Source organism: Lathamus discolor, chromosome Z, assembly GCF_037157495.1.
Source record: "Lathamus discolor isolate bLatDis1 chromosome Z, bLatDis1.hap1, whole genome shotgun sequence".
Lineage (NCBI taxonomy): Eukaryota > Metazoa > Chordata > Aves > Psittaciformes > Psittacidae > Lathamus > Lathamus discolor.
The window spans coordinates 941,869-965,565 of NC_088909.1; the positions used below are offsets into that span (position 1 = coordinate 941,869).

General features: G+C 51.0%; 1 protein-coding gene and 1 long non-coding RNA gene across 3 annotated transcripts; one reads left to right on the top strand and one right to left on the bottom strand.

The window, feature by feature from the left end:
- The first annotated feature begins 979 nt into the window (after positions 1-979).
- On the top strand, positions 980-18,349 carry VSTM2B (V-set and transmembrane domain containing 2B). Its single transcript, XM_065661514.1, has 5 exons — positions 980-1,359; positions 1,862-2,046; positions 3,564-3,593; positions 4,214-4,571; positions 17,661-18,349. The coding sequence occupies exons 1-5, from the start codon at positions 1,287-1,289 to the stop codon at positions 17,747-17,749; spliced, it is 735 nt and encodes a 244-aa protein (XP_065517586.1). The 5' UTR covers positions 980-1,286; the 3' UTR covers positions 17,750-18,349.
- On the bottom strand, positions 18,250-23,297 carry LOC136004725 (uncharacterized). 2 transcript variants are annotated; one of them, XR_010608581.1, is made up of 5 exons: positions 22,674-23,294; positions 21,970-22,134; positions 21,369-21,484; positions 19,321-19,541; positions 18,254-18,703 (listed from the first exon to the last, which is right to left on the bottom strand). It is a non-coding gene; the product is annotated as an uncharacterized LOC136004725 (long non-coding RNA). The 2 variants fall into 2 exon arrangements; XR_010608582.1 differs by lacking the exon at positions 21,369-21,484 and having other exon boundaries at positions 18,250-18,703; positions 19,321-19,774; positions 22,674-23,297.
- Between the last annotated feature and the right edge of the window lie 400 nt (positions 23,298-23,697).

Here is a 23,697-nt window from a genome sequence, read left to right on the forward strand (position 1 = left end):
AAGGCCAGGAGTTGTCACGGACCTGCCAGAGGCCTGTCACAGGATTCAAATCACAGAACCAGAGAATCCCAGACTGGGTTGGGCTGGGAGGGAGCTTAAAGCTCCTCCAGCTCCAACCCCTGCCCTTCCACTGGAGCAGCTTGCTCCAAGCCCCTGTGTCCAACCTGGCCTTGAGCACTGCCAGGGATGGGGCAGCCACAGCTTCTCTGGGCACCCTGTGCCAGCGCCTCAGCACCCTCACAGGGAAGAGCTTCTGCCTAAGAGCTCATCTCAATCTTTAACTACCCTCTCAGTTTAAAACCATGATACCATCAGTTTAAAGTTCAGTTTAAAACCATGATACCATCAGCAGGAGCGGCTGAAAATGCCCTAGGAAAACAAAACCAAAAACAAAATAAAAAACAAATCCGACAGGAAAACTGATTTGGTGCAGCTCCAGCGCCAAATTTTCCCGACACTCGCAGGTGTAAGCCGTGCTGGGGTTTTCCTGGTGGGAGCTGCCGAAGCCTCCAGGCGTCTGCCCACCGGGCTGGGATCCTGGGTCTAGCTCCCGTCCAGAAACGGGCCCTACTGAGGTATGCGGAAAGAGAAACTCCCCAAGTAACGTGCTCCCCAGCTTTGCACCCTGGTGCGGGCCAAACCACTGAAAACACAAAGGGAGCGCCCTGCAGACCAGAACCCGCACCTCCCGGCGCGGCGGCGATTCACGAAGCCGAGCCCGCACCGAGCGGGGGCGTTTGGGGGCGTTTGGGAGCAGAACCGGCGAACCCGTCGGGACGGCGCCGGGCGCCCAGGGCAGCGCAGAGCCCGCGCGGGCCGCGCTGGGGAGCGCTCCCGGCTCCGACCCCGGCGCCCCCCGGCAGCTGCGGAGCGGGCAGGCGGCGACCCGCGCCGGGGGCGGGGCGCGGGGCGGGGCGGTCGCTGCCGCCGCCGGGAGCGCGGCGTGGTCGCGGCGCGGAGCCGGAGCCGGTTCCCCGCGAGCGCCGCCCCGCAGCGCGATGGGTGCCGGGGCACAGCCCGGCTTCGCCTGCCCGCCCGTGGGCAGCGGCAGCGCCCGCGCGGCGCGGGGCGGCTGAGCGGGGAACGGGACGGGACGGGACGGGTTTGTTGCTGCCTTCCCGGGAGCGCCGCCTCCGCCCGCGAGTGAGCCCGGGCGGCCGCTGTGGATTTCACGTTCGCTTCCCCACAGCCCGGGGCCGGCCGGGTGCGCTCCGGCTTCCCGGGAAGGAGCCCGGGCGCCGTGCGATGGATTGAGCCCGGCCGCGCCCGCAGCACACGCAGGTGCGATGGGCAACCGGGGGCTCCGGGGCACCCTCCGCCGCCTGCTGCTCAGCGCGCCGCTGCTGCTCCTCGTCACCGGTGAGTCCGCAACTTGCGCCTCTCCCCGCGGGGAGCCGCCGCGCCGGGCGCCGCTCGGTAGCGGGAGGCGGCGGGGCCCCGGTGCCGGCGGCCGCCGCAGGCCCGTCCCCGCGGGCGGGGGCAGGGCTCCCAGAACAAGGTGTCTCTGTTGCGGCCGCAGCTGCCGGCAGCGCGGGGCCGTCCCCGCGCCGGATCTGCGGAGCGGGCGGCGGGATCCGGGCGTGCCCGCACCCCCCGAGGGCTCTCCCGGCAGGACCGGGGGCTCAAGGGCTCCTGCAGGCGTCTCCCTTCCGCCGCAGCTGCCGCCTCGGGGGCAGGGTGGCCGGGGCCGGCTCGGCGCTGCCCGCGGTGCGCTCATCCTGCGGCCACCGAGCTACAGGAAAGACGTGCGTGGGTGGGCACCCAGCCCTGAGCTGGGGCAGCTTGCGTTACCCTGGGAAGGGCTGATTTGGCTCTTAATCCCTCCCGTTAACCAGCCCTTGTAACTCTCTTCCCCTCCCAGCTACCTTCACCGAAGTTCCCAAAGATGTGACGGTTAGGGAGGGAGATGATATTGAGATGCCTTGTGCTTTCCGAGCCAGCGGATCCACCTCTTACTCCTTGGAAATCCAGTGGTGGTACCTTAAAGAACCAGCCAGAGAACTTGCACACGAATTAGCCATCAGTGTCCCCGGCAGCAGGAGCAAGGTAACGCAGTGCTATGGAGATCTCTCTCCGTTGCATGCAGCGTGGTCGGAGGGTGAGCAGATGAACTCAGCAGTCCCAGAGAGCAGAGCACTTCCCTGCCCAGTGCCAGAAAGCAGGTGGAGGCACCGGGGTCCCTGGCACTCCATGGGATGGAGGAGGATAGGGCATGCACCATGGGCAACTTCATCTCAGGAAACTGTATCAGTGCTTTAAGCATTGTAAATAGGAAATTATAAATGTCCTGCTGCAAGATCAGCAGTGAGGACCCGTGAGAGGCAGTCAAAAATAGATGAGCATGAAGTGGGGACAAGCAAAATCCAGTGTTTTTGTGGACTGAGCTTGTGAAAGGTGGGAGAGCCTCTGTTTGCTCCTTGATAGAGCAGACGGAAGCATGAGGGATGAACCTTTCCTGTTGGCATGTTAAGTACGTATCAGTCTGCACAGACAAACGCAGTTTCTTGGGGTGCCTGTACACTCTCTATATCTGGAGCTCAGCAAGACATTTTGAGACAGTCGGATGTGGCAATTAAAATGCATGAAGCACAGTTAAATCCTGCATTCCCTTTCCCCTCCCCCTAGCAAGCCGCCTGGCTTGAGGGTAGGCTCTAGTCTAAATTCTTCAGCCGCATTTCCCCAGCATAAGCCCGTCCATTCTGCAGCTTCCCCAGTTCAAGACACCTTGCTGTGCAGAACGGGGCTGTACAAGGGGTGGGGTGAAGCAGGACTTGAAGCCATGCCACCCCCCGCACAGGCCATGTCATCTCTATCCCTGCGCAGCCCCCCTGCCAGCTCCCCTCTCTGTGGCTTGTTTTCCTGCGGAGCTCAAATAGAGATGCAAAGCAGAGATGCTGAGCTCACGCGATGCCGCCTAGCTGAGGAAAGTGTAAGTCAGTTGTCAGACAGGGAAGTAAACCGCTTGGATTTAAATGTCTTCTTTAACCTCATATAAAACCCCTGAGTTGCTTTCACAATAAATGATGGCAGGGCATGCCTGGAGAATAATGGGATCTTGCTGGGAGGTGCATCGCCGGGATTCCAAGCATTGCCTGGGTTTACAGTAGTTGGCTGGAGACAAAAAATGACCAAGTATTAGGTGATCTGGCAGTAACATGCAGAGAGTGATACCAGCTCCCAGGGTGCTCTCCCTGAGCAGTGCGGGATCCAGCTTGCTCCAACTCTGCACTGCTGGGCTAACACTGCTGGTGAAGTACATCCCCTGGTGTTTGCCAGCGATGGGAGCCGCACAGCATGCAGCAAGCGTTCCCCTGGCCGCTGTTCTCGCCTTGGTGGAGGCAACACTTCCGTGGGTGCTGCAGGCACTTCACAGGACTGTCCCCCCAAGTTGAGCACTGGTTTGGTGCCTTCCCATCGCCTAGGGACCTCCACAGCCACACACGGGTTGTGTTTATGGTGAGCAGAGAGAGTCCATGCCCTGTCCTTAAACTGGGCTGGGAATACGAGCATCCTGATGTGCTGGCAGAGCTAAGTCTCATCACCCTTTTTTTCTGTTCCTTTAGGTGACAAGTAAGGATGCCACCAAAATCAGCGTAAGTGCGGCTCTAGCGGGGCAGCGCACCCTCCTCCCACGCCCATGGGGTCCCTGCGGGCCCCTCCTGCCCCAACACGCAGGTGCCGTCGGGCTCACGGCAGCCCTGCTCCTGGGGCACGGTTCTTCTCGCACTCTCGTCTGCTGCTGCTGCTTCCGCAGTCAGGGCTCGTCGCTCACAAACCGGGGGGCGATGCTTGCCTTGCAGCCCGAGCTTAGCCACGCCTGGAACAGGCAGTGCGATGGGTCAGGGGAGAAGTCTGCTTTTTGTCCCTGCCCTCTGCAAACCTCAGTCGCCCGTGGGGACACCCTTCGCCCCCGGTCCTGCAGGACCCGGGCGCGCTGTGCTGGGCACGGCCCGCACCGCGGCTGCGGGGGGGAGTTGGGGCCCGCCCGGCTCCCGGGGGCGCTGCGGGACCCCGTGCGCGGCCGGGCGAGGAGGAGGGAGCGGGGGCCGGCTCTGGATGGGGCGGGAGCGGCCTCTGGGGGTGCCGGGCTCGGTGCGCGGTGCGCGCCGTCGGGGGGGGTCAGCCCAGGCTCGGGGCCCGTGGGCCCGCGGGGCGCTGCGGGGAGGGGCGCGGGCGGCGGCGGGCCCGTGCTGAGCCGCCCGCTCTCTTGCAGACCGTCCGCGTCCAGGGCAACGACATCTCGCACCGGCTGCGGCTGTCGGGCGTGCGGCGGCAGGACGAGGGCGTCTACCAGTGCCGCGTGGCGGACTACAGCGACGACGAGACGCGGGAGCACCGGGCCCAGGCGCTGCTGCGCGTCCTGGCCCGCTTCGCGCCGCCCGACGTGCAGGCGGCAGAGGCCGTCTCGCACATGCAGAGCGGGGCGGCCCCGCGGCGGCACGGCCCCGCCGCCCGCCCCACGCTGCCGCCGGGGCCCGGCAAGCGCCCGGCCCCGCGGGACGGCGCCGCTGCCACCTCGGCCTCGCCGGCGCCCGGACAGGCCGCGATCCTCCGCCAGCAGCACGGGTCAGGTAGGGGGGCTCGGGTCAGCGTGGGGTGGTTCGGGGCGACGGGACCTTAAAGCTCAGCGCAGGCACGGACGCCTTCCACTAGAGCAGGCTGCGCCGAGACCCGGCCTGCCCGGGCTGGGGCACTGCCGGGGATGGGGCATTTACCACTGCTCTGGGCACTGGAGCTGCTCTGAGGGCCCCCCTAAGGAGCCCTCTCTTCTGAGGCCGAGCCAGCCCAGCTCTCTCAGCCCGTCCGTATTGCAGTGGTGCTCGAGGCCTCGCCGCGTCTCCACGGCCCCCCACTCGGTTTAGGGCTGGGCACCACAGCCCTCTTGGTCACACGTGGGGCTATCACTGTGATGCTAAAGCTGAGCAACTAAGTAAATGTCCTTCCTTTACCCCAAAGCTCAGCCCTGCCTCGCCAGCAGCCAATGCAGGGGCTGGGCAGGAGGGTCCAGGGGCAGGGGGGGCCTGAGTCCTCTCAGTGGGTGCTGTGGGGTGGAGGCCCCACTTTCAGAACCCCCATGCAGGTTTTTGGACGTTATTTGAACATGAGCCGCAGCCGCAGGTGAGAGAAGGGCCAGGGCTGATGTGCAGGGGACTGAAATCCGCTGGTCAGACCCGGCGGGCCTGGGCCATGCATCAAGGCCAGGTGTGGATGGCAGGTGCTAAATGCTGTGTAGTGAGCTCCACCTTTGCATTACTGGTGGGGTAAGATTTGAAGGTTCTGTGCTCTGTAATGGTTTGCAAACGTAAAAGTTGTGCTAATGCTGATTGTCTCTCAGTTCATGCTGTGTTGTTATTGCTGCTTTACCATGTTACAGCTAGCTAGAGAAGGCTGTGGTAAACCTTCGTTCACACTTATGGCAAAGTCTGGCTCAAAGAAGACAGTCTGAAGTCTGCACTGCGAAGGTGTGTCACGCTGCAGACCTGTGGTGCTGCTCCGGCTGGGCTGCAGCTCCCTGCTCAGCTGCTGTCCCTTGGCCGATGTTGAGCAGAGGTCCCTGCCAAGCTGCCTGAGGGAGAAGGGGAACAACTTTGTGCCAGTGGCTGTGCAGGGAGGGCCCTGAGCTCCCCTCCACAGATTCATAATCCTCACTTGGAGTGTTCACACTTCTTTCTTCCTGATACCTCTTCACACTCACAGGGCAAACGTTGCAGGGTTTGGCTCATAGTGATGGGAATCAGCTGTAAATGGATCACTGTGACCTGTGGGTGCTGCACAGGTGCTGGGTTTTCCTGGCCACTACCTTTAGCTATTTCTGTATAATTTAGTTTCCTTCTCATGTGGAAATAACTTGTGAAAACTCGGGTTTACTCAGCCTGGCTGTTCACTGGTGTCTAGTGGAAGACAAAGTGATAATTCATGAGGTTTAACTGCAGGTGCCTGTGGACATATAAAAAAAGTTCAGTTTGCTGAATTCACTAGCCTCAAGAAATTAAACTGGATGCTGTAATGCTCGTGATCTGCTGTTTTCCTGCTGGTTAGGTCTTCTTTCCTTCTAGAAGCCTGGGGCTGGTGGTTGTTTCCATGTTTCCTCCTTCCACACACACACTAGTGAGGATTCTTGCAATGCTTTCCATGCTGACAGTAAGTTAGGTTGAGGATTCATAGCTCTGCACCCTGCTGACTGAACCCAGAGCTGATGTTGTGCCTGTGAACTAAAACTAGGGTGGTGGAAGTGCAGTGGGCTCTGTTCCATCTCAACAGATGGGTGTGAGTATGTGCGCCAGGGCAGCTTGTCACATATGGCTGTTAGGGCAAGACCCCCTGCCCAGATCATCTAAACTTCAGTCTGTCCTGATTTTATCTATGTCTGTGGTTTGGGAATATGGCACTGCTGCATCATTTCTAGGCTGGATTAAATTCTGATAATAAATCATGAGCACTGTGGCCAGCAGTGGGGATAATGGAATGACTTAAATCAGTGGAAAAGGTAGTGGAATGCAGAAAAATATTTTGTGGGGATCTCCAGATGGAGACTGATGCTAAGAGGGCTATGAAACACGCTAAACCAGAGTTTCCTGCTGCGCCATGCCTCCTGTGCACAGTGGTGTCTGTGAACAGTGCCACACTGGGACAGGTCCCATGCCAGGAGAAGGCTGAAGTCAGTGGAGAGAGCAGAGGGCTCCTGTTGTGCACAGCACTGACTTAGTCAGGTATACACCAAATAAATACTAATGTGGAGGCTGGTGTCGTGAGGACTTGCAGGGACATCACCTGGTTTTGTGAGAAAATGGAAAGCTCGGGTCTGCAGTGCTGTCACTCATGTTTGATAAGCAGTAGAAAGCAGTAAACTTGCTTCAGAATGTCTTAAAAGAAAATTACATCCTTAAGCTTCAGGGTTTCCCATTTATATGTTAAAGTGGTGTTCTTCAGAGCTATTTTAGGTACAGTAATTATTTTTCTCTGTAAAGAATGCAGTGTCTTTACAGAAAATACTTGGGTTTAACGCTTTTATTTTACCTCTGGAAACTAGAAGCCTTTTGGAGTTTAGAGTCTACCCCTTCCAGGCAGTGTCATAGCTGGTTTTCCACACAGTAGGGTCATCAAAGCAAACTAAACCTTTGTTCACATGAATGTAGCAGACTGCAGGGCCTAAACCTGGGTTGCTGGATGAGTTACGGATATGCATAGTAGCATAACACATGTGCTTCATTACCCTGCTTTGAGCTCTGCAACACACGTACAGATAAGTACTTGCACGAAATCTGTCTGTAGTAATTGAATCATCCAGTACATTTACTCTCAAGTCTTTAGTGTCTGTAAGGCTTTTCATTGTACCTGAGGATATTTCCTCTGTATAGAAGTAGAAATGTGCTCAAACAATGGATTTGCCGTCAGTGACTGACACTTTCATTTATACACTGGAGAGCTCTGCCTAAAAGCTGGTGGCATGGCACAGCCACAGTGTCCTGCATGAACTGGGTTCTAATCCTGCTTTCCTTGCAATAGAAATCTCCCCAATGTGTCCAGTGCAGTAGGTTATGGCCTCTCTGTTTTTGCAGTCCAGTAAATGTGATTGTAGATTAAATGGTGCTTCCAGACATGCCCACAAGTCTCTTGTTGACTTCTGTTGGGGTCCCAGCCATGCACCTTGGAAAAACGTGATTCTTTACTTCTCCAGGTTGAACTGAAACATGGACTTAGTCAAATAACTGTGTCTGTTACTGAGATTCTCTAAAAGCACAGAGTTACATCTGACAAACCAGGTAAAATTGAAATCCATAGTTTTGGAGTTATCTGAAATTGTGGTTAGTAGAAATTTGTGATCAACATTATCGTATATACAGGAATGGATGCAGTGTAATGGAAAAATTGCCCACTGTGCCAGAAATGCTGGCTAATTATGCAGAATTTCATCTGCAGTGTTTAAACCTCAGAGCTGTGGTCTCAGGAGAGTCACATTTATTACTGCTGTCTGCTGGTGAGGTACACTGACATGGAAACTGAGAACGTGTCACTTAGGCTGCAGGGAGGCAAAGAGCTGCTGGTAAGACCATTGGGTTTAATGGTGTCAGAGAAGGAGCCCTTGTCCATTTGGTTCTAAAGGAAAATAATCTTTTCCTGGTTTTCAGTTTAAATATTTACACACAAATGGAATCTTTTGCGTTAGAAGAAAATTGAGGTTAGCAAATGAGAGGCTGCATGTACTGTTACTGTGTTTGGAAGTGGTCCTGGTTTGTATGGGGTAAGTAGGAGTAGGGGAGCATTACTGAGCAAGACACACAGTGTCTCTGTCCCAGGAGGTCTGGGATGGATGAGATGGACAAATGGCAGTAAGAGCAGAGCCCAGCTTTGCTGAGTGTGCGGCAGCTGTGAAATTAAATCCAAAAATTTAGTTTCAGCTCTCTTAAATTCACGTCCAGCCTTGGTTATGAGACTTAACTTTGTCATCTAGTAGGTGAAGTAATAAACAAGGATCTTTGTGCTGACCTTTGGAGAGGCAGATTGCCTGTGTTAGATACTACCAAACTGTCTCCAAAACGGGCACTGTGTATTGGCTTGGGGGCAGTTTTTAACTTCTGAGCAGGATCTAGATGAGACATTGCAGCTTCCAAATTCCCTTTTATTTGTTTGATCTCTAGCCTCAAAGCTCTGAAGTGAAACCTTTAAATAAAATAAACAAGGATGGGAGTGTGAAACAAGAAACTGTGCTTCATTATGCTTAGAGTGCTCTAGGAAGGACAGAGACTTGTGTGTTATGCAGAGATGAAGTGCTCAAAGCAAGGAAGAACGTAAGTCTTCGCTTCACTCCTGTTCCCTTCTCCCCCCACCAAGCCTTTCATGTCTGAGGCAGAAGCATGTCTGCTTGTGGGCTACACAGCCCAAGATAACAAAGCACCAGGTCGCAGTTCTGCAGCCGCTGTGCGTGTACAGCTCCTGTGATGCTCCTAAGAGCAGTACATGCCCAGGGTCAGGCTGTGGCAGCCTGCCTTGATGCAGGAGACCACATGGGAGAGAGTTACCTCCATCAAGCACCGGGAAGCAAAAGGTATGCTGCTGCAGCCTGGAGACAGGGAAGCAAACGCATGCGCTTTTCTCTGGGGGTATGAGCTGTGGCTGTCAGAGGGGCTGTGGCTGAGTTTGAATTAACTTTGGGTGAGGGCTCTCCTGGTTTTGTCAGAACTGGAACGACTGCAGGCTCGCGGGAGGAGCAGCACATGCAGCTCATTAGTCTTTGATAGATGAACAAGGAACAAAATAGCAGAAAAGGGAAGTCCCTGTGTTGCTGCTCAGCCTCCCTGCCTTTCCACTCAGAGTGCCTGGGTCTGCTTCACCTCTCTGTGCTTCTGACGAGACCATGCATGTGCTCGTCAGCTGTTGTTATTTGTAGTTAAATGCAAGCTGGGTCACATCCCATTTTCCTTTACTTTAAAAGTAGCAAACAGAGGCCATAACTGAATTACCAGGCTGACCTCTTAAATGTCACTGGATAATAAACATGCAAAAAAGAATTCCCATTAAATACACATCAGTAGCACTTTAATATCTAGGCAAATTAGACTGCTTTGGGGACAAGTGAGGTCAAATATCTTCTTTTCTGTGTGTGCAATATGGATTAATTCCCAAACCGGATAGAAGCACAAACGGCAGCCCCGTGTCACCTCATTACCTAGAACAGAAACAAGCAGTGCCAGGGTGGGTTTGTACTGTTTAAATGCAGTTGATTTGAGTAGCACCTTTCAGTGTTCTCACTTGTTCCCAGTATGCCAGAGCCTGTACATTGTCCTTTAAGAAATCTGAATATTATTTGAACTTCTTTAATACCTTCAAGTTATAGACGGAAAAATGGTTTAAAGAAATACTACTGAACACAATGAAAGGGGTATTCCAGGTCTTCCTGAACGTGGAAGCTGCACCTGACATTGGTCTAGATTTCTATGTAAGATGGATTCATTAGTGAGTGAAAATTTGGCATTTGTTTGAGGAAAGGCTGAGTGGACCCATGTGTCTCGTTGAATGAACAAACAGCATTTGGGGCAGGAGTATATGTATAATGCCAGCCCTTTATGTATGGTTTCAGGAGCTACATTGCAAAATGGATCGTTACTAATCACTAACTTGGTCCGTGTCCTTCACAAGAGGTCGGTAACTGTAACACATTCCCCACCTCTGCTGTACTGGTGCAGCTTTACAGACGTAAAGAAATGTTTGAGCTGTGTTGTGCAGTATAAAGGTCCCTAATACTTGGAGTGGTGTGCTCAGAGTCACAGCAGAGAGAAGTGTCCAGGCAAACTGAGGGTGGTTTTGAGAAGGTATCAGCAGTGGTGGTCTGTGATTGCAGAGCAGAGATAAGGCAGGATGTGCTCAGGAATGGCTCTTGCAGCAGTCCTGCCAGGAAGGCGTTTCTTGTTTTCATAACAGGGAATTCTCGACAAGACAGAGCCTGGCAGGGCTGTGCTGGCAGTAAAGGGGGGTTGGTCTGGGTTGTGGTTGAGCTTTGCTAACGCAGTTGGAATGCTGGCAGGTTCTGCGCTGCTGTTTGCGGACTGTTTCTAAATGAAGTAACGTCAGAGCCGCCCCACGTGTCAATAATGAGCAGTTCTGGGGGGTTGTATTGGGAAAAGCGGGTTGTTGGGGAATGCTGTCACAACAGCAACGAGCCAACAGCCAAGGCTCTGGTTGGCTGCTGCCAGCAGGAGCAGCCCTGCCCGCGCTGGGGCCGGAGCTGGGGGCGCAGGACCTGTGGATGTGCCCAGTGTTACCTGGATCCACGGCCCGGGCCGGGGCATGGAGTGGCCACACGTGCCCTGGAGCTGATGAGAGAAGGCATTGCAGCCGGGGTGGTTAGAACTGCTTCACTGCTGCATCAGTGATGAGGTCGGTGTTCCGACCTGAATCCCACTCACACTGCGCAGCAGGAACCCCGCATGTGAGAGGACCCAGAGGAACGTCCATGTCCATGGTTTCTCCAAATAGCCCCTTGCTGGCCTATCCTGAGGAGTTTGGCACAGGGCAGTGCCTTCACTTAGCTGACATCTACCACATATCCACCACTGGGAAGGTGTGGAGGGTCTGTGGATTTGTGGGTCACTCCCAACGTATCGCTGTTCGTTCTAGCAAAAAAGCCCATGCAGACCACAGCCCCTGCTGCTTTGTCAGGCACAGGCTCTCCCTGCAGCCGTTTCCATGTGTCCTGTCCATGCTCTCAGCTCTGTTTTTTAAGTGTGGTATTTATCTAAGAAAAATCCTCAAATAATCTGCACTCAGATCTGCTTAACTTCGGTAATTCTGGTTGGAGTGATAATTACAACTACATTGGCAGCTTCCTCCTAATCCCAAACAAGTCAAAACCACTCTAGAAGACACTGAAGTGAGAACTATGGTGTTGTGGTCTCTGTTTCTGGGTTGCAAATATTTGCAGCTTTTGTAGCAGTTACAGAAGGGGAAATCTGTGGTTCCCTCCAGTGTGGATTTTATTACAAGTCTCTTCCTGAAGTGTCAGCTTAGGGAGTGGTGTGCTCTTTGCAGCGTGGCTTTAGTCCTCCTGTGTACAGCAAAAAACTCTAGGTTATGGCCCAGACCCACCTCAGCCACCAGGATTCTTCCTTGCCTCATGGTGGGGGTGGTCTGAGTTGTGCTTTTTGCTGTGTGCAGATCCATATGCTGTGGACTTGCTCACGCAGTGCTACTGAGGAAAGACGTGTGGGGCTGGATGCGCATTTACCACCTGAACCAGCACTGATTTAGTTACTTTGCTGTGTTAGTTCAAAATTCATTTTCCACCAAATCGCATTGCAAATGATTTTGTATCTCTCATTATCCAGGTGTCAAGGAGTGAAATAATGATGCTCAGTCTTGTGAAGTGAGTCTTAGATCCTGGAGCTGCAGAAAATTCTGGAAATGAAATAAATCCAGAGTTGCATCTTTGGGGTCTCTTGAATAAGATACTTGGTGAGAAGAGATCATCTCACGGATACCAAAGCAGAAATCTGTTGATGGGAGTGTCTCGAAAGAGGGAAGTTCCTGCCTTATTTAAATGCAGAGCAGTGTGAAGTATTTAAGCTGTTGTTGGGGTTTCAGCTGTATGACAGCTGTATAATCCATCCGTAACGAATGACTCTTTCTAAGTATCCAGGGTACATTCCTGTGCACCACCACCTCAGAGCAGCTGTTTTCACAGCCCAGTGTAGCACTTGGAGGAGGTGAAGCAAGGCTGCCTCCAGCTCTGCACTTCTCTGGCTTTCACAGAGGGAACTGGAGCTATTGAAGGGAAATGAACCAACTGTTCCATATTGTGTGTCCCTACTTCTTGTAACTTGGGTGAAATGAGTTTTTACCAGCCTGTTGACAACAAAACTGCCTTTCTCTCTGGTTACCCAAAAAGTAGATGCATTTTTATAAAGGTCAAAGTATTTATTGCTCTCTACGTAATACGCACTTCCAAACATTAATCAAACCCACCAGTTCAGCTGTCCCTCTTTCTGTATGGCAGCAGCTGTGTTTGATACAAGATTGTCTTGCCACACAGACCTAGCAACTGTAGAACTGGAGCAGGTCCATTATCCATCTAATCATGTAGCCTATGTCTAGTAATGTCCTTATGACCCAGGAGGAAGAGTCCCCATGGAGGACGGTTGAGGACTGGGCTGCTCTGTGCACCGTGTGTGTGTTTGGGAGGGATTGTCTGTCCTAACGTTTTGAGAGCAGCTTGGCCTGAATGAGTCCCGGTTGAAATGAGCCCTGATGGGACCCAGAACCCACCTCAGGAGCTGTGCGGGTCCTCAGGAGCACCCTTGAGTCCCCTCCGCCTCTGCCCATCCTGTCCTGGGCACTCGCACACATGAGCTCCCTGCAGAGCTCTGCAGCACTTGAGGGAACAGACCTGCAGAAGGAACCCTTCTCTTTCCTGTCTCTCCTGTCAGAACAGCCTTTCCTGTCTGCATCGTTCCCCGTGTGACTGCACCTGCTGCCCCGCGCCAGCCAAGTTGTTGTTTTCTGATCTGTCCATAGCCACATGATGCATGTGACCCATTGTTCATAGAATATGCTCAGACAGGGGCCGCACGGTGCTCCAGGGTGCTTGGCCATGCTGTAGTTTACTGTCTCAAAGTGGAGGTTAAGCACTTTAAAACTGTTGCTGGCATGGGTGAACGAAGCAAGCAGGATCACTGGCTTATACTGGCATGGTTGCGTAGAAATGAGTATGTGTGCTGGCTTCTATGAGGCATATTTTTGAGATGGGTTATGGAAAGCTGCTCCAAAATCCAGTGAATCGTAAATGAAAATGTGTGATGGGTAGAAAACTAATTCTGCATCGTGCCTTGTAGGTGCTCAGTGGTGAGCACATCCCATGCAGTCGCCTAGAAACATCTGAGCAGTCGTCATGGCCAAAAAGAGCAACACCAGAGGGCAGCTCTGGACCTGTATCTGGTTGTGCCTGGGCATGGTGGTCCAGCAATGGGGGGGGCAGGAGCAATGGGTGCAGCGCAGTTGGGTAGTTTTGCATAGATCTCCGTAGTGCTGTGTTATTTCAAAAGGATCACGTTGTGTACCGCAGTGCTCCCAGTTTTGGCTGGGAGGGTGCTGAGGTTAGTGCAGGCGCCTCAAGAACCAGCAGCGGGTGAGGAGCAGTTACAGCCCTTAAACCAAGCAGCAAAACTGCAGCATTGGATTGTGCTGTATTTCTGAGTGGAAGAAGGATTTATGCAGCTTACAAGATGATGTCTCAGACTGTGGAGTAATGCTAATGTGGTGGAGCTTATTGCCTCTTCAGTAAGTGTAGAGTGAGTTTAATGATGGTGTCTTTTTAATTAAAAACTTCTAATAGAAGATCTTAGATCTGAGGTTTGGTAAAGTCCCTTCAGTCTGGGGGAAGTGCTCCAATGTGTGGCACTGAGAATTTGTTTTGTCTGAGACATTATTGCCTGTAATGAGCCTTGAGCAACAGCCCATATAAACCCCTGGTTTTGGCGTACATACAAGGCTGCCGGAGCATTTTATCCAAGAGTGTGTCTCTAGCACAGTCTGAAGTTTGTGTTCTGAGAGGCTCAGCCCATGAGGTTAATTGGATCCTTCACTTCTTGGTGAAACACCAGGTTTAAAAATGTGTTTTACGTGAACGTTGCTCTCTGGGGATTGGGCCGAGGCTCCCAGGTCGCTGCCTAAAGGCTGCACAGAGAAATGGCCATTACGGCACCGACCGGGTCCCTGCTCCAGCAGCAACCAGGCTGTGGGTGTTATCCCGTCTCCCAAGGAAAACAGCCCACTGATGTCTTTCACCTTTTTATATATTTGGGCCACTGCATTTTACCACCACCTCAGAAAGAGACAGCAAGGGACTTCTCAGATTCTTTCCAGGAAGAAAAATAGGTAACTGCTGGAAAGTGGGGGTTTGGCCGTTGGTTAGATATAGCTTGTAAAAGAATCTTCACATTTTCTCTGTGTGTCACAAGTCTCTAGTTAATGTTTGTTTTCAATTAGATGAACTGTTTTAAGTCAAACTTTGATGAATGCTTGCACTGCACAAAACAAATTACTAAATAGAAAACTACAGTAAAACATTATGTTGTAAATCGAAAAGAAGGATGAGTGATGCCAGAGAGCAATTCACCATCCAGAAACAGAACAATCTGTTACTGTTCTGCTTAGTGGCAGAGCTTTCCTTCTAGCCACGTGCATATCAATAATCTAAAAGCAAAACTGGAAATCTCTGTAGTGATAAGTAAGCTTGCAATAACAAACCAAATGAATATTCAAAGTATAAATGAAATGTTTTCCTGTAAGCATCTGTGAGGACCTGTGTGCTGCTGATCCACAGTCTCTGGTTAGAAACCCACTGGTCTCAGGTGGAGGTTGGTGACACGTCGCCATCCTGGGGGTCAGCACCACGTGCTGTTTGTTCATATCTGCAGGGGGAGCAATTCCTTCAGTGAACGTCAAGACCAGACTAAGTCCAGCTCGTTTATAAACAATACTACGGATAATGAGAAGGGTTTGTGTTAACTAAACAAGGAGAAGTCACTGGAAATTACATTCCTGGGCTAATTATATTCAGATGGAGAATTCTGAAGGTCTGTGTATCTGCTTTTACTGCCTGAAGTCTTGGAGGAGAAGAACACTGAATAAGTGTCGGGAAAAAAAGAAGCTTGTGTTTGGTGTTCAGTAAGAATAATTGTTTTCAAGTAAGTTTGTAAAAATGTTTAACTGTTGAGATTGTTAACAGAGTCCGAACTCAGGTTCTGCTGTCACATTAAGAAGATGGAGAATGTAGGTTAAAAAACATGGCAATTTCTGGAAAAGACAAAAACTTTGGACCGATGCATTAATTCCCAGTTCTGCACTGAGATTTACACTAGAACTGGCACCTGAAGGTGAAACTGGCATGGGGATAGTGTTGGTAATGTGGCACGCAGCTCCTGCAGGGAGCTGTGACTAACGCTGCTTCCCATTCACAACAGAAGCAACCCCAACTCAGCGTCCGCAGCAGCCTGTCAGTGTGATGGTGTAAGAGCCCTTGAGCCACAGGAGCCCGTTTCTGCAGGTTTTGTTCCTCAGCTTTTCCAGGGGATTCCCCGGCACAAAAGCGCAGTTTTGCTTCAGTAGCGGCAGCTCCCCAGCTCCAGGCCTGTTCGCTGAGATAAGTTCAGGGGAACAGGGGCTTCGCTGCCCTGGGGTTGGAGCACAGTAAGTATGCGGGGTCCGATCATTGCTGCGGTGCGGGGCAGGTGTGGAACGGGTACAGCTCGTGCCATTCCCCGGGCACAGCGATGGTGACAGCCCCTGGGCCCACTCCGGGATGTGCCATGTCCCGGGAGTGAGAGGAGCGCTCTGACAGCTTGGGGGAAGCGGGGCTCGTTGTGCGAGAGCTGCCGTTTGTGAGCAAGCAGGCTGTCAGACAGACACGGAAGGGGGGTTCACCTGCAGGCTGCTCAGTGAGGAAGCTGTTCTCTCTTGCTGGTGTAGCTGGATACGTTGCTGGGGTTCTGCCCTCGTGGAAGTGAAAGGGTGCGATGTGTTCGTGAACCAGCTCTGTTTCTGACGGAGGAGGCAGGTCCCTGAGGCTGGGGAACGGCCGTCACAGCCCTGTTTGCTCCCAGGCTGGCAGAGGCAGACTCAGAGTCGGCATCAGCACAGGCAGGGCTCCTGCTGCCCTCACCCATCCTCCCGGCACAGGGAGGGGAAGCAGGGACCGGCCCCCGTGCACCCCGGCTCCGCAGTGCCGGGTCCCGGGGCAGGGAGGACGAGCGGAGCTTTTTGAGCGCCCCGGGCTGGTGATGCTCTGTCCTGTGTGCTGGCCGGACCCTAAGCTCCATCAGCTGTGGTGAACCTCCCTGCACACACTTCTGGTGTCCTTATGGCAAGACTTTAACGAGTTACTCCTTCAATTACCTGCGTTAATTGTGTTTGTTAATGATCTTCAGCTTTAAAAAGAAAAATCCTGCATCCGTCTTAATGCCTTGCTGGGGCTACATAGGCAGCCCTTAGCCACATGTTTGTGCACGTGAGGATTTAATTAAAACCTTAATAACTAAATAGTCTCCACACGGTCTAGGCATGTGAGATAGCGCTGTGGGGACATTTTGGGAGTTCCTCAATTGCCCACGACATTAATATCAAGTATTTTTTATGGTAGATAATAATACCCCAGCCTTGCTGGTGGGGCATGTATAGAGGCTGGGGCAGCGGAACAGCCAGCCCAGGAGCAGCAGGTTACTTGGGAGCTGCTCGAGGTACGTCCTTTGGTCACGCCACAGCTGAGGGACACTCACAGCTCCAGAGACCAACTGAAGTATTCGCAGGGCGCCTGAGGAGTTTCCTCAGTAGACGTGGCCCAGATCCTTTCTCAGAGACACCGAGCACGAAGTGTTCTCACAATTCGCACCAGCAGCCGCTTTGCTGGCGGCTGTCAGTGCGGCAGGCACCAGTTCCTCCTGCAAGCAGGGACGAGGGGCTGGGCCATGGTGACGCACAGTAAACGCCTCTCATGGTGAGCAAGTATCTCCGTGTGTCTGTGAAGCAGGGACAGCCTGGCTACCTGCAGTATGGCCACGGAGGCCACTCTGTGCCACAGAACCTCACCTCGAGGGAGCTGGAGCCACCTCGCCCTTCATGTATGTGGACATTGACTCCCTGCTGTGTCCCACTGCGCTCTTCTCCTGTAGCTCCTGTGCACATTTTTAATGCAAAATTCTGCTCTTTCCTGTGAAAGGTAAAGATGATGTCAAGGTCTTCCTGTTCCCATTCCTAATGAAATGGGCTCATGTCCTGTTAATCAAGGAGTACAGCTGCAGCATTTGTCATTTCCCTTTGAAGTAGTGGGTGGTTGATACCTGCCATTTCTCAAGAAACTATATACCAGATTAAGGTGTATTTATAGAAATCTCAATTGCTACTAACTTGGCTGAAGCCAACTTTAGGCGCACCATTAGTAATGCATAATGAGATGGCCTAAGTGGAGTGAGATTTGGGAGGGGGAAGAGAAAGCTATTTGAGTTAGAAAGCTTGAGGATGCTGTTTTACTATTAAAATTAACGCTTCTGACCCCTGGCTCTGAAGTGATATAAAAATAAATCTTTCTATATTTCTCTTCTGCCTTTAATCTCCTATATTAGACAAGATAAAGAATAAAATCTCTGTCTCTCCCTTGTGTCTTTCCGTTCTAGGTACAGGACCTATTTATGCTACAGATCCACTCCTCTTTATGGCCCTCTTACTACTGCATCAGCTTGTACATTTGTTAGTAAACCACTGATCGACTGCTTCCTCCGTTCCTCTGCAGCCAAGAACCTATTTAAACCTGAACAAACTCCTGACAAACAAGACCTACGGTTTCAAAGATGGACAGAAAGAGACTGCAAGCAGCATGATCAGTTCTCTGTAGGGGATAAACATATTTTTGGGGATGTCACAGAAAATAAACCACTTAGAATATTGCATCTAGTTTCCAGACTCTCTGGTGTAAAGCCCTGCTCTGTGCATGGCACTTCTGATTTCTCTATTTTAATGTAATGTTTTTTCTTTTCTAAACCTTCCCTCTGACTCTTCATTTTGCACGAACTGTTGAGCAGTTATCACAATATGTAAAGATGTTGGGTCAAAGCCTTTCCTAGAAAAGGAAATATTTTTAGTAGATTGTTGTGTTTAGGTTTTTTGGATTTCCTTTTCCTTTTTTAATTAAATTATTTCTTTTGGAGACATTTTAATTAAAAAGGTACATCTTACCATAATTAATATTCACTGTCAATAATATTTATTTTTAAATGAAGATGATTGGAAACAAGGTAAGACATTTGTTTATAAACTGTATTGTATATTGCTGGATAACAGTTGAATAAAAAGATTTTGAAATAAAGTTTCTGCAGACGCATGTGCCCTTCCTTGTGCCTGGAGCGCCCTGAGGGCATCAGGGCCGTGTCCCTTCCCTGCCTTGCTGCAGCACAGACAAGTGAGGAAAGGCGCATCACAAACAAACCTGAAGTGAAATCAGCTCTTTATTGCACCCCTCTATACTCTGCCAAACCCTGCAGAGGGTGCTCACAGCTCGTCACCAGCCGCGGCTGCATTTCCTTGTGCCCACACCAGTTGTCTCTGGGCTGTGAGTGCCAGATGTGGTCAGATGGACAGGGGCACGGTGCAGAGCACTCAAGGTAAGTTGCTGTGGTTTTCATCAGGCCTCCTGAAGAAAGGTGAATCAAGCCCTGAAAAACTAAAAGAGGAATGAATCAACCCGGAGTGTTTTATTCCCTAGGGCTGGATCCAGTGTGTGGGGTTATAATCTGATTTTCAAAATTACACAGTTGTCATTTGTGTTACCAAGTGAGGTGTCCTCTACTAGGGCAAAAGCCTTTTTTTACAGTAAATACAGGAGTTACCTTCCTGTTCCAGAATGCTTGGGGTTTAAGTGAGGTAACGGGATAACTTGGTAAAGAAACATGACCTTCTTCAGCTGAATTTAGTGAAGTACTTTGAAATATCCTCTGCTACCTGTGATTCTTACCTGTTCATTTGTGTAGCATTTCAGAAAGGGCCTTAATGTAGAAATGGTAAGGGGGCAGCTGCTGCACCAGCAGGACTCCGTTCGTTGGCAGAAGCTGTGGGGCAGAAGCAGGACGTGCCACTGCATCACCTCATACCCGAGATCTCTTCTAGGAGGGCAGGAATTTCCATTCCTCATAGTCAGAATTTGCTTTTCTAGGACTGCCAGTAACAGCGAGGGATTTGTGCCTCCCGCATCACACTGGGTGTCAACCGGAAGGCATCTCTGTTTCATACCTGCTATTACACTGTAGTAATAAAAGTCCTCTTGTGCTGAGGCAGACTCACCGAAGGTGTTAATCTTCGCAAGGAAGTTCATCCCCTTAATGGCAGCTGTAGCATCCCCTGGGCTGAGGAATAATCCGTAATCATCCCACAAAAACAGGAACTGCTCTTCATAAAGCCTGGGGAGGTGGTGGTTGCAAACCTGGAAGTGCATCGGAGGTGAGACGCTGAAGAACATGGGCCTTGGCTTCCACGAGAGCTTGGGAGGGTGACTCTTCTGTAACCTGAAACGACCGGTGGAAAACAAGATTTCCATGTAGGACCGTGCATGAATCCGGCATGCATCTCTGGGAACACGCTCAAGCACAGCTACTCAAGCAGTGCTACATGTGGAGTGTCACCAGAGCTCTCATCCTTTGAATCTTGAGAGTGAAACCCGCCTGGGTTTGAACTCTACCTCATCAGCTGCTGCCTTTCCTCAGGGGCTGTGAATACTCCCCAGTGACTTGTCTTCCTGCTACGGAAGGGAACCCAAACACATTTTTTCACAAGAGGAAGAAGAAAATCTGCCTGAATTTATCTCGAGAACAGGCTGATGCGTGAAGCAGTGCGGTGTGTCTGTGGTTTACCTGCAGCCCTCCCCAGCATGGTACTCCCCATAGTAAACAGATCTCTTTTGCTCTGATACTTGTGTTTCATCACTTACAGAGTGCAGAATGTCTTGTCTTGCGTACAGAAACCGGGGAAGGAAATACATCATCCTGCACTTACCTTCCCTTGGTGGTGTAGCCTGTTACCTGCACAGGGATGTGGCAGCAACTGGGACTTGTGTGTGCAGTGGCAGGAGCAGAACTATCAAGGTCTTTTAGACTTTCATCGCATTAAAGGTGAAAAAATACTAACTCTGCAACTAAAAATAACTTTTTTTCTTATCCTTTTTGAGATCAGAATCAAGTGTACCACAGCAGGAATAACAATTCTTACACTCTAATTCACTATAAAACCTCACAACTACTAAACAATAATCTGAGGATTTGATTTTAAGAAACCGTCTTCTAACAAGAGCAAGAGGCATCTTCTCTATCCAGGAAAGACCTGCACACATACACACTCATTCCCAGCACGCACAGGACAACTTCAGCAAGGGAGCAGCCGTAACTTCGCTGTACCTTCACTTTGCTGTATTTCAGCCTTCAGAAACAGCAGAATGAGTTCTCCAGGTTTTGGGTCCTGGATTCCACATCTGGGCCAGCATTTTTTGCAAAACACACAGCCAGTGGTTGGCCCCATATTTGTGTAGTGCAGGGGAAATAACTGGGTAAAGAGGAGGCTGCAGCTCTTGGTACCATAATTGGTCTCTAAAAAGCACTTAAAGGAATGAGAAACATTTTGATGGAAAAAAGTAAAGAATTTGGAGGCTTATTGCTTGTGAGTGCGTTAAGGACTTCTGCTAAAACATCTGTCCTTGATAGTGCTCGCTCTTCTGAAAAGGGCAACTGCCTCTCTGCTGCTGATTGTATTTACAGAGGGCAAACTGAGGTTTTGCTGTACCCTTAATGGACAGAGGCTAGTGGCAAATCTTGCTCTTTCATAAATCTCCGCATTCCTTGTGGTGTCTGCTGTCAGAATCAATTAGGAATAAGTGCTCAGCCTGCAGAGGCAGGGGAAGGCAGCGAGTCTCCTGCAGTGCTGTGTGGAGCTGGGCAGAGAGTGCCATGGCTGGGGGCCCTGGGGACACAGCTCTTGTCCTGCATGGGGCCAGCACACCAGCAAAGCCTCAGCCCTGCGCTGGGAAGTGAGTGATGGCAGTTGGGGCCAGAGCTGAGTCGTCTATAATATAGTCATAAGGAAACACACATTGTTCCTGAGAGAAAATCAATAGAACTTTGCACTTTCCCTTGTAATATTTCCAGCGTGTGCCATCAGCCACGTTTGCTCACAGTTACACTGCTATAAATTCACTGCCTGCTACAAAAATGAATGGATTTACAGTGGTGTAACAGAGCCAGTGCTGAAGCCATGCGCATGTGAAAGTACATGGAACAAAAGTAGCTGTACAGCACTGGTGACCTTCAAAGTACCAAGACTCAGCAAGTAAAAAGCGAACTTACCTGGTTTAGTTCCCTGTGTGCTCCCTGGAAGAGGACGCGTGCAGTCCCCACAGCATCCATGCGTGTGGCACAAGGCCAAGGCCCCGCTGAAGGGAAGGAGGGCGAGCGGCTTCTCGCTGTGATGGAGCACACAAGAGACTGCCTGACCATGGCAGTTTTCATTGCCCGCATAAACTATGCAGGAGCCTTGCCTCACTCAGAATTAGTGAGTAAATAATGTGCTCCCAAACTTGGTGTCAGAACTGGGTTGGTTAATGCATGAGCTGCCTCTGTTCCATTTGTTACTGCACAGTAAATTTCATGCTTAGCCAGAGGCTGGCAAAGTTAATTTATTCATTATCCCCAAACTTCGGGCAGTTACTATTCACACTCCCCTAGTACATCTATTTAATAAGAAGAGAACAGAAAATTGATGGGTTCAAAAATGTTAAAGCCTTAATTAATGCTTTTAGCAAAGACTGATTAGAGGGGGGTTGTTGTGAGAATATTAATTTGTAGCAAGGAGAACTAGGGCTGCAGGAAATGGGAGAGTGCTCGAACACCAACACACACAACGCTGCTGGTGAATAACAAGCGCTCAGATGGTAAAACCTGCACCCACCGCCCTGGGGCTTCTGCGGTGCGTTGTCCTCTGGCAGCCTGGCAGTGCTGCAGGTCCCTGGGCAGTGAGGCAGAGCAAAGCAGGGCTGTGGGCACGCCGGCGACGAGGCTAGGTTTTGTTCAGGCAGGAACAGGTACAGTTATTCCATAGGAAAAGCAGCTGGCCCTAGATCAAAGGCAACAAGGAGAAAGCTGTGAGGGATGCCGCATCCCCCATCCCGCCCCAGAGCAGCGTCAGCCCGTCCTCTGTGCGCAGCCCCATGGTTTGATAGGGATGGAGAAGAGCAGGGGAGGGGTTGTTGCTGGTTTTAGGCCCTGTTTCTAAAACCCAGCAATTTCTGCGGAGTGCAGATGGGTGTTGACTGAAAACGGAGCCAGTGGGAAAAAAGATCTATGGCTCGGCTCTGCAGCACTGAGCAAGATGGGGCTTCTAGGGATCCACGCGAGTGTCAATGGATGGATTGGAATCTCCTGGTTTTCCTCTGATGACTGCCAGCCCTTTAATTACAGCAATTATGGACAGTGCAAGCAAATCACAGTTACAGTAAGGGTTGACTTGCACGGTGCTGCAGAGCTCGTTAATGGATTTCTCTATTTGTTGCCTATAGATGTGGCTTCCCGTTACTGTTAAAATGCTTCTTAAACCGCATCTGTAGTTTAATACAAATTAAATGACCACGGTCTTTATAACTCAGGGATGCTTACAGTTCAGTTTTACTTCAGGTTACTTTTCCAGTAAGAGATTCGTGAATGTACTCTGAGGAAGGCAGGGAAGGCACTGTGAAGGTATTTCAGGTTTTTTTCTATTCCATTCCCAGATCTGCCAAAAGCTTCAATTCATCTCTACGTTATTACCCTTGAAACAGGAAGCAAGAGGTACGACTTTAGGAATGCTGTGCCGGGTGAAGAAACAGATGACCACAGAAAATGGGTTCTTATTTTTGGATTTTCTTGTCATTTTCCTTGAAAATCTGAAGCAATTGATTTATTTTTTTCCCTAGAATAGGAATTCTTTATTACTAAATATTTTCCAGGCTTATAAGTTACTGTATCCCACTGAGTATCATGACTCATTTTGACATTAGGGTGATCTACATATATCTAGGCAGGTGATGATATGTAGGCTGTCAGCTTAAGTCAGCTGTTTTGGCAAAAATTAGTAGGATAGTTCTGATTTCAAAGTGCTGTGGGTTTTGTAATAGCTTTTAATGTCTGTTTTTGTTTGTTTTTGTTTAAGAGTGGTTCTGCATTCATAGTCTATGGCAAACATGAGCTTTAGCTTTAATTTCCCAGGGCAGAGTCTTTTTTAATGCACATGCTGTAATTTATTTACTTACTGTTTTGGACAGTTGTACTGTAGCGCTTCCAGGGTTGTCAGAGTAGATCCAAGTGACTGATACCTGTCAGTGTGTCATTAACCAACCGTCTCTGCAGTTTTAGACACAAGCCTAAATGTCCCCCATGGGGAGAGCTTCTCACTGCTGGGATGGGTGTGAGGAAGGTTGGTGCCAGCGCTTCGACACCCGCCTTGGTTTGCCTCATCCTCCCCTCCCAAGAGCAGCACCGGGGCTGCCGTGGCACAGATCGGAGCAGCGCGGCCGGGCGTCAGTGAAGGGGCAGGGAACCCAGTTCCCCTGCGGGAGACGTCCTCGCAGGGCACTGGCGGCCCTCGGCCGGGGCGCAGTCTGTGCTCTGAGACACGCACTCAGACCACCAGCCCTCGGGGCCC

Excerpts from the sequence above, each read along its gene's own strand:
- VSTM2B (XM_065661514.1), top strand. The coding sequence starts at position 1,287 with ATGGGCAACCGGGGGCTCCGGGGCACCCTCCGCCGCCTGCTGCTCAGC. Across the intron at positions 2,047-3,563 it reads TCCCCGGCAGCAGGAGCAAG|GTGACAAGTAAGGATGCCAC; the intron begins GTAACGCAGTGC and ends CTGTTCCTTTAG. Across the intron at positions 4,572-17,660 it reads CCGCCAGCAGCACGGGTCAG|GTACAGGACCTATTTATGCT; the intron begins GTAGGGGGGCTC and ends TTTCCGTTCTAG.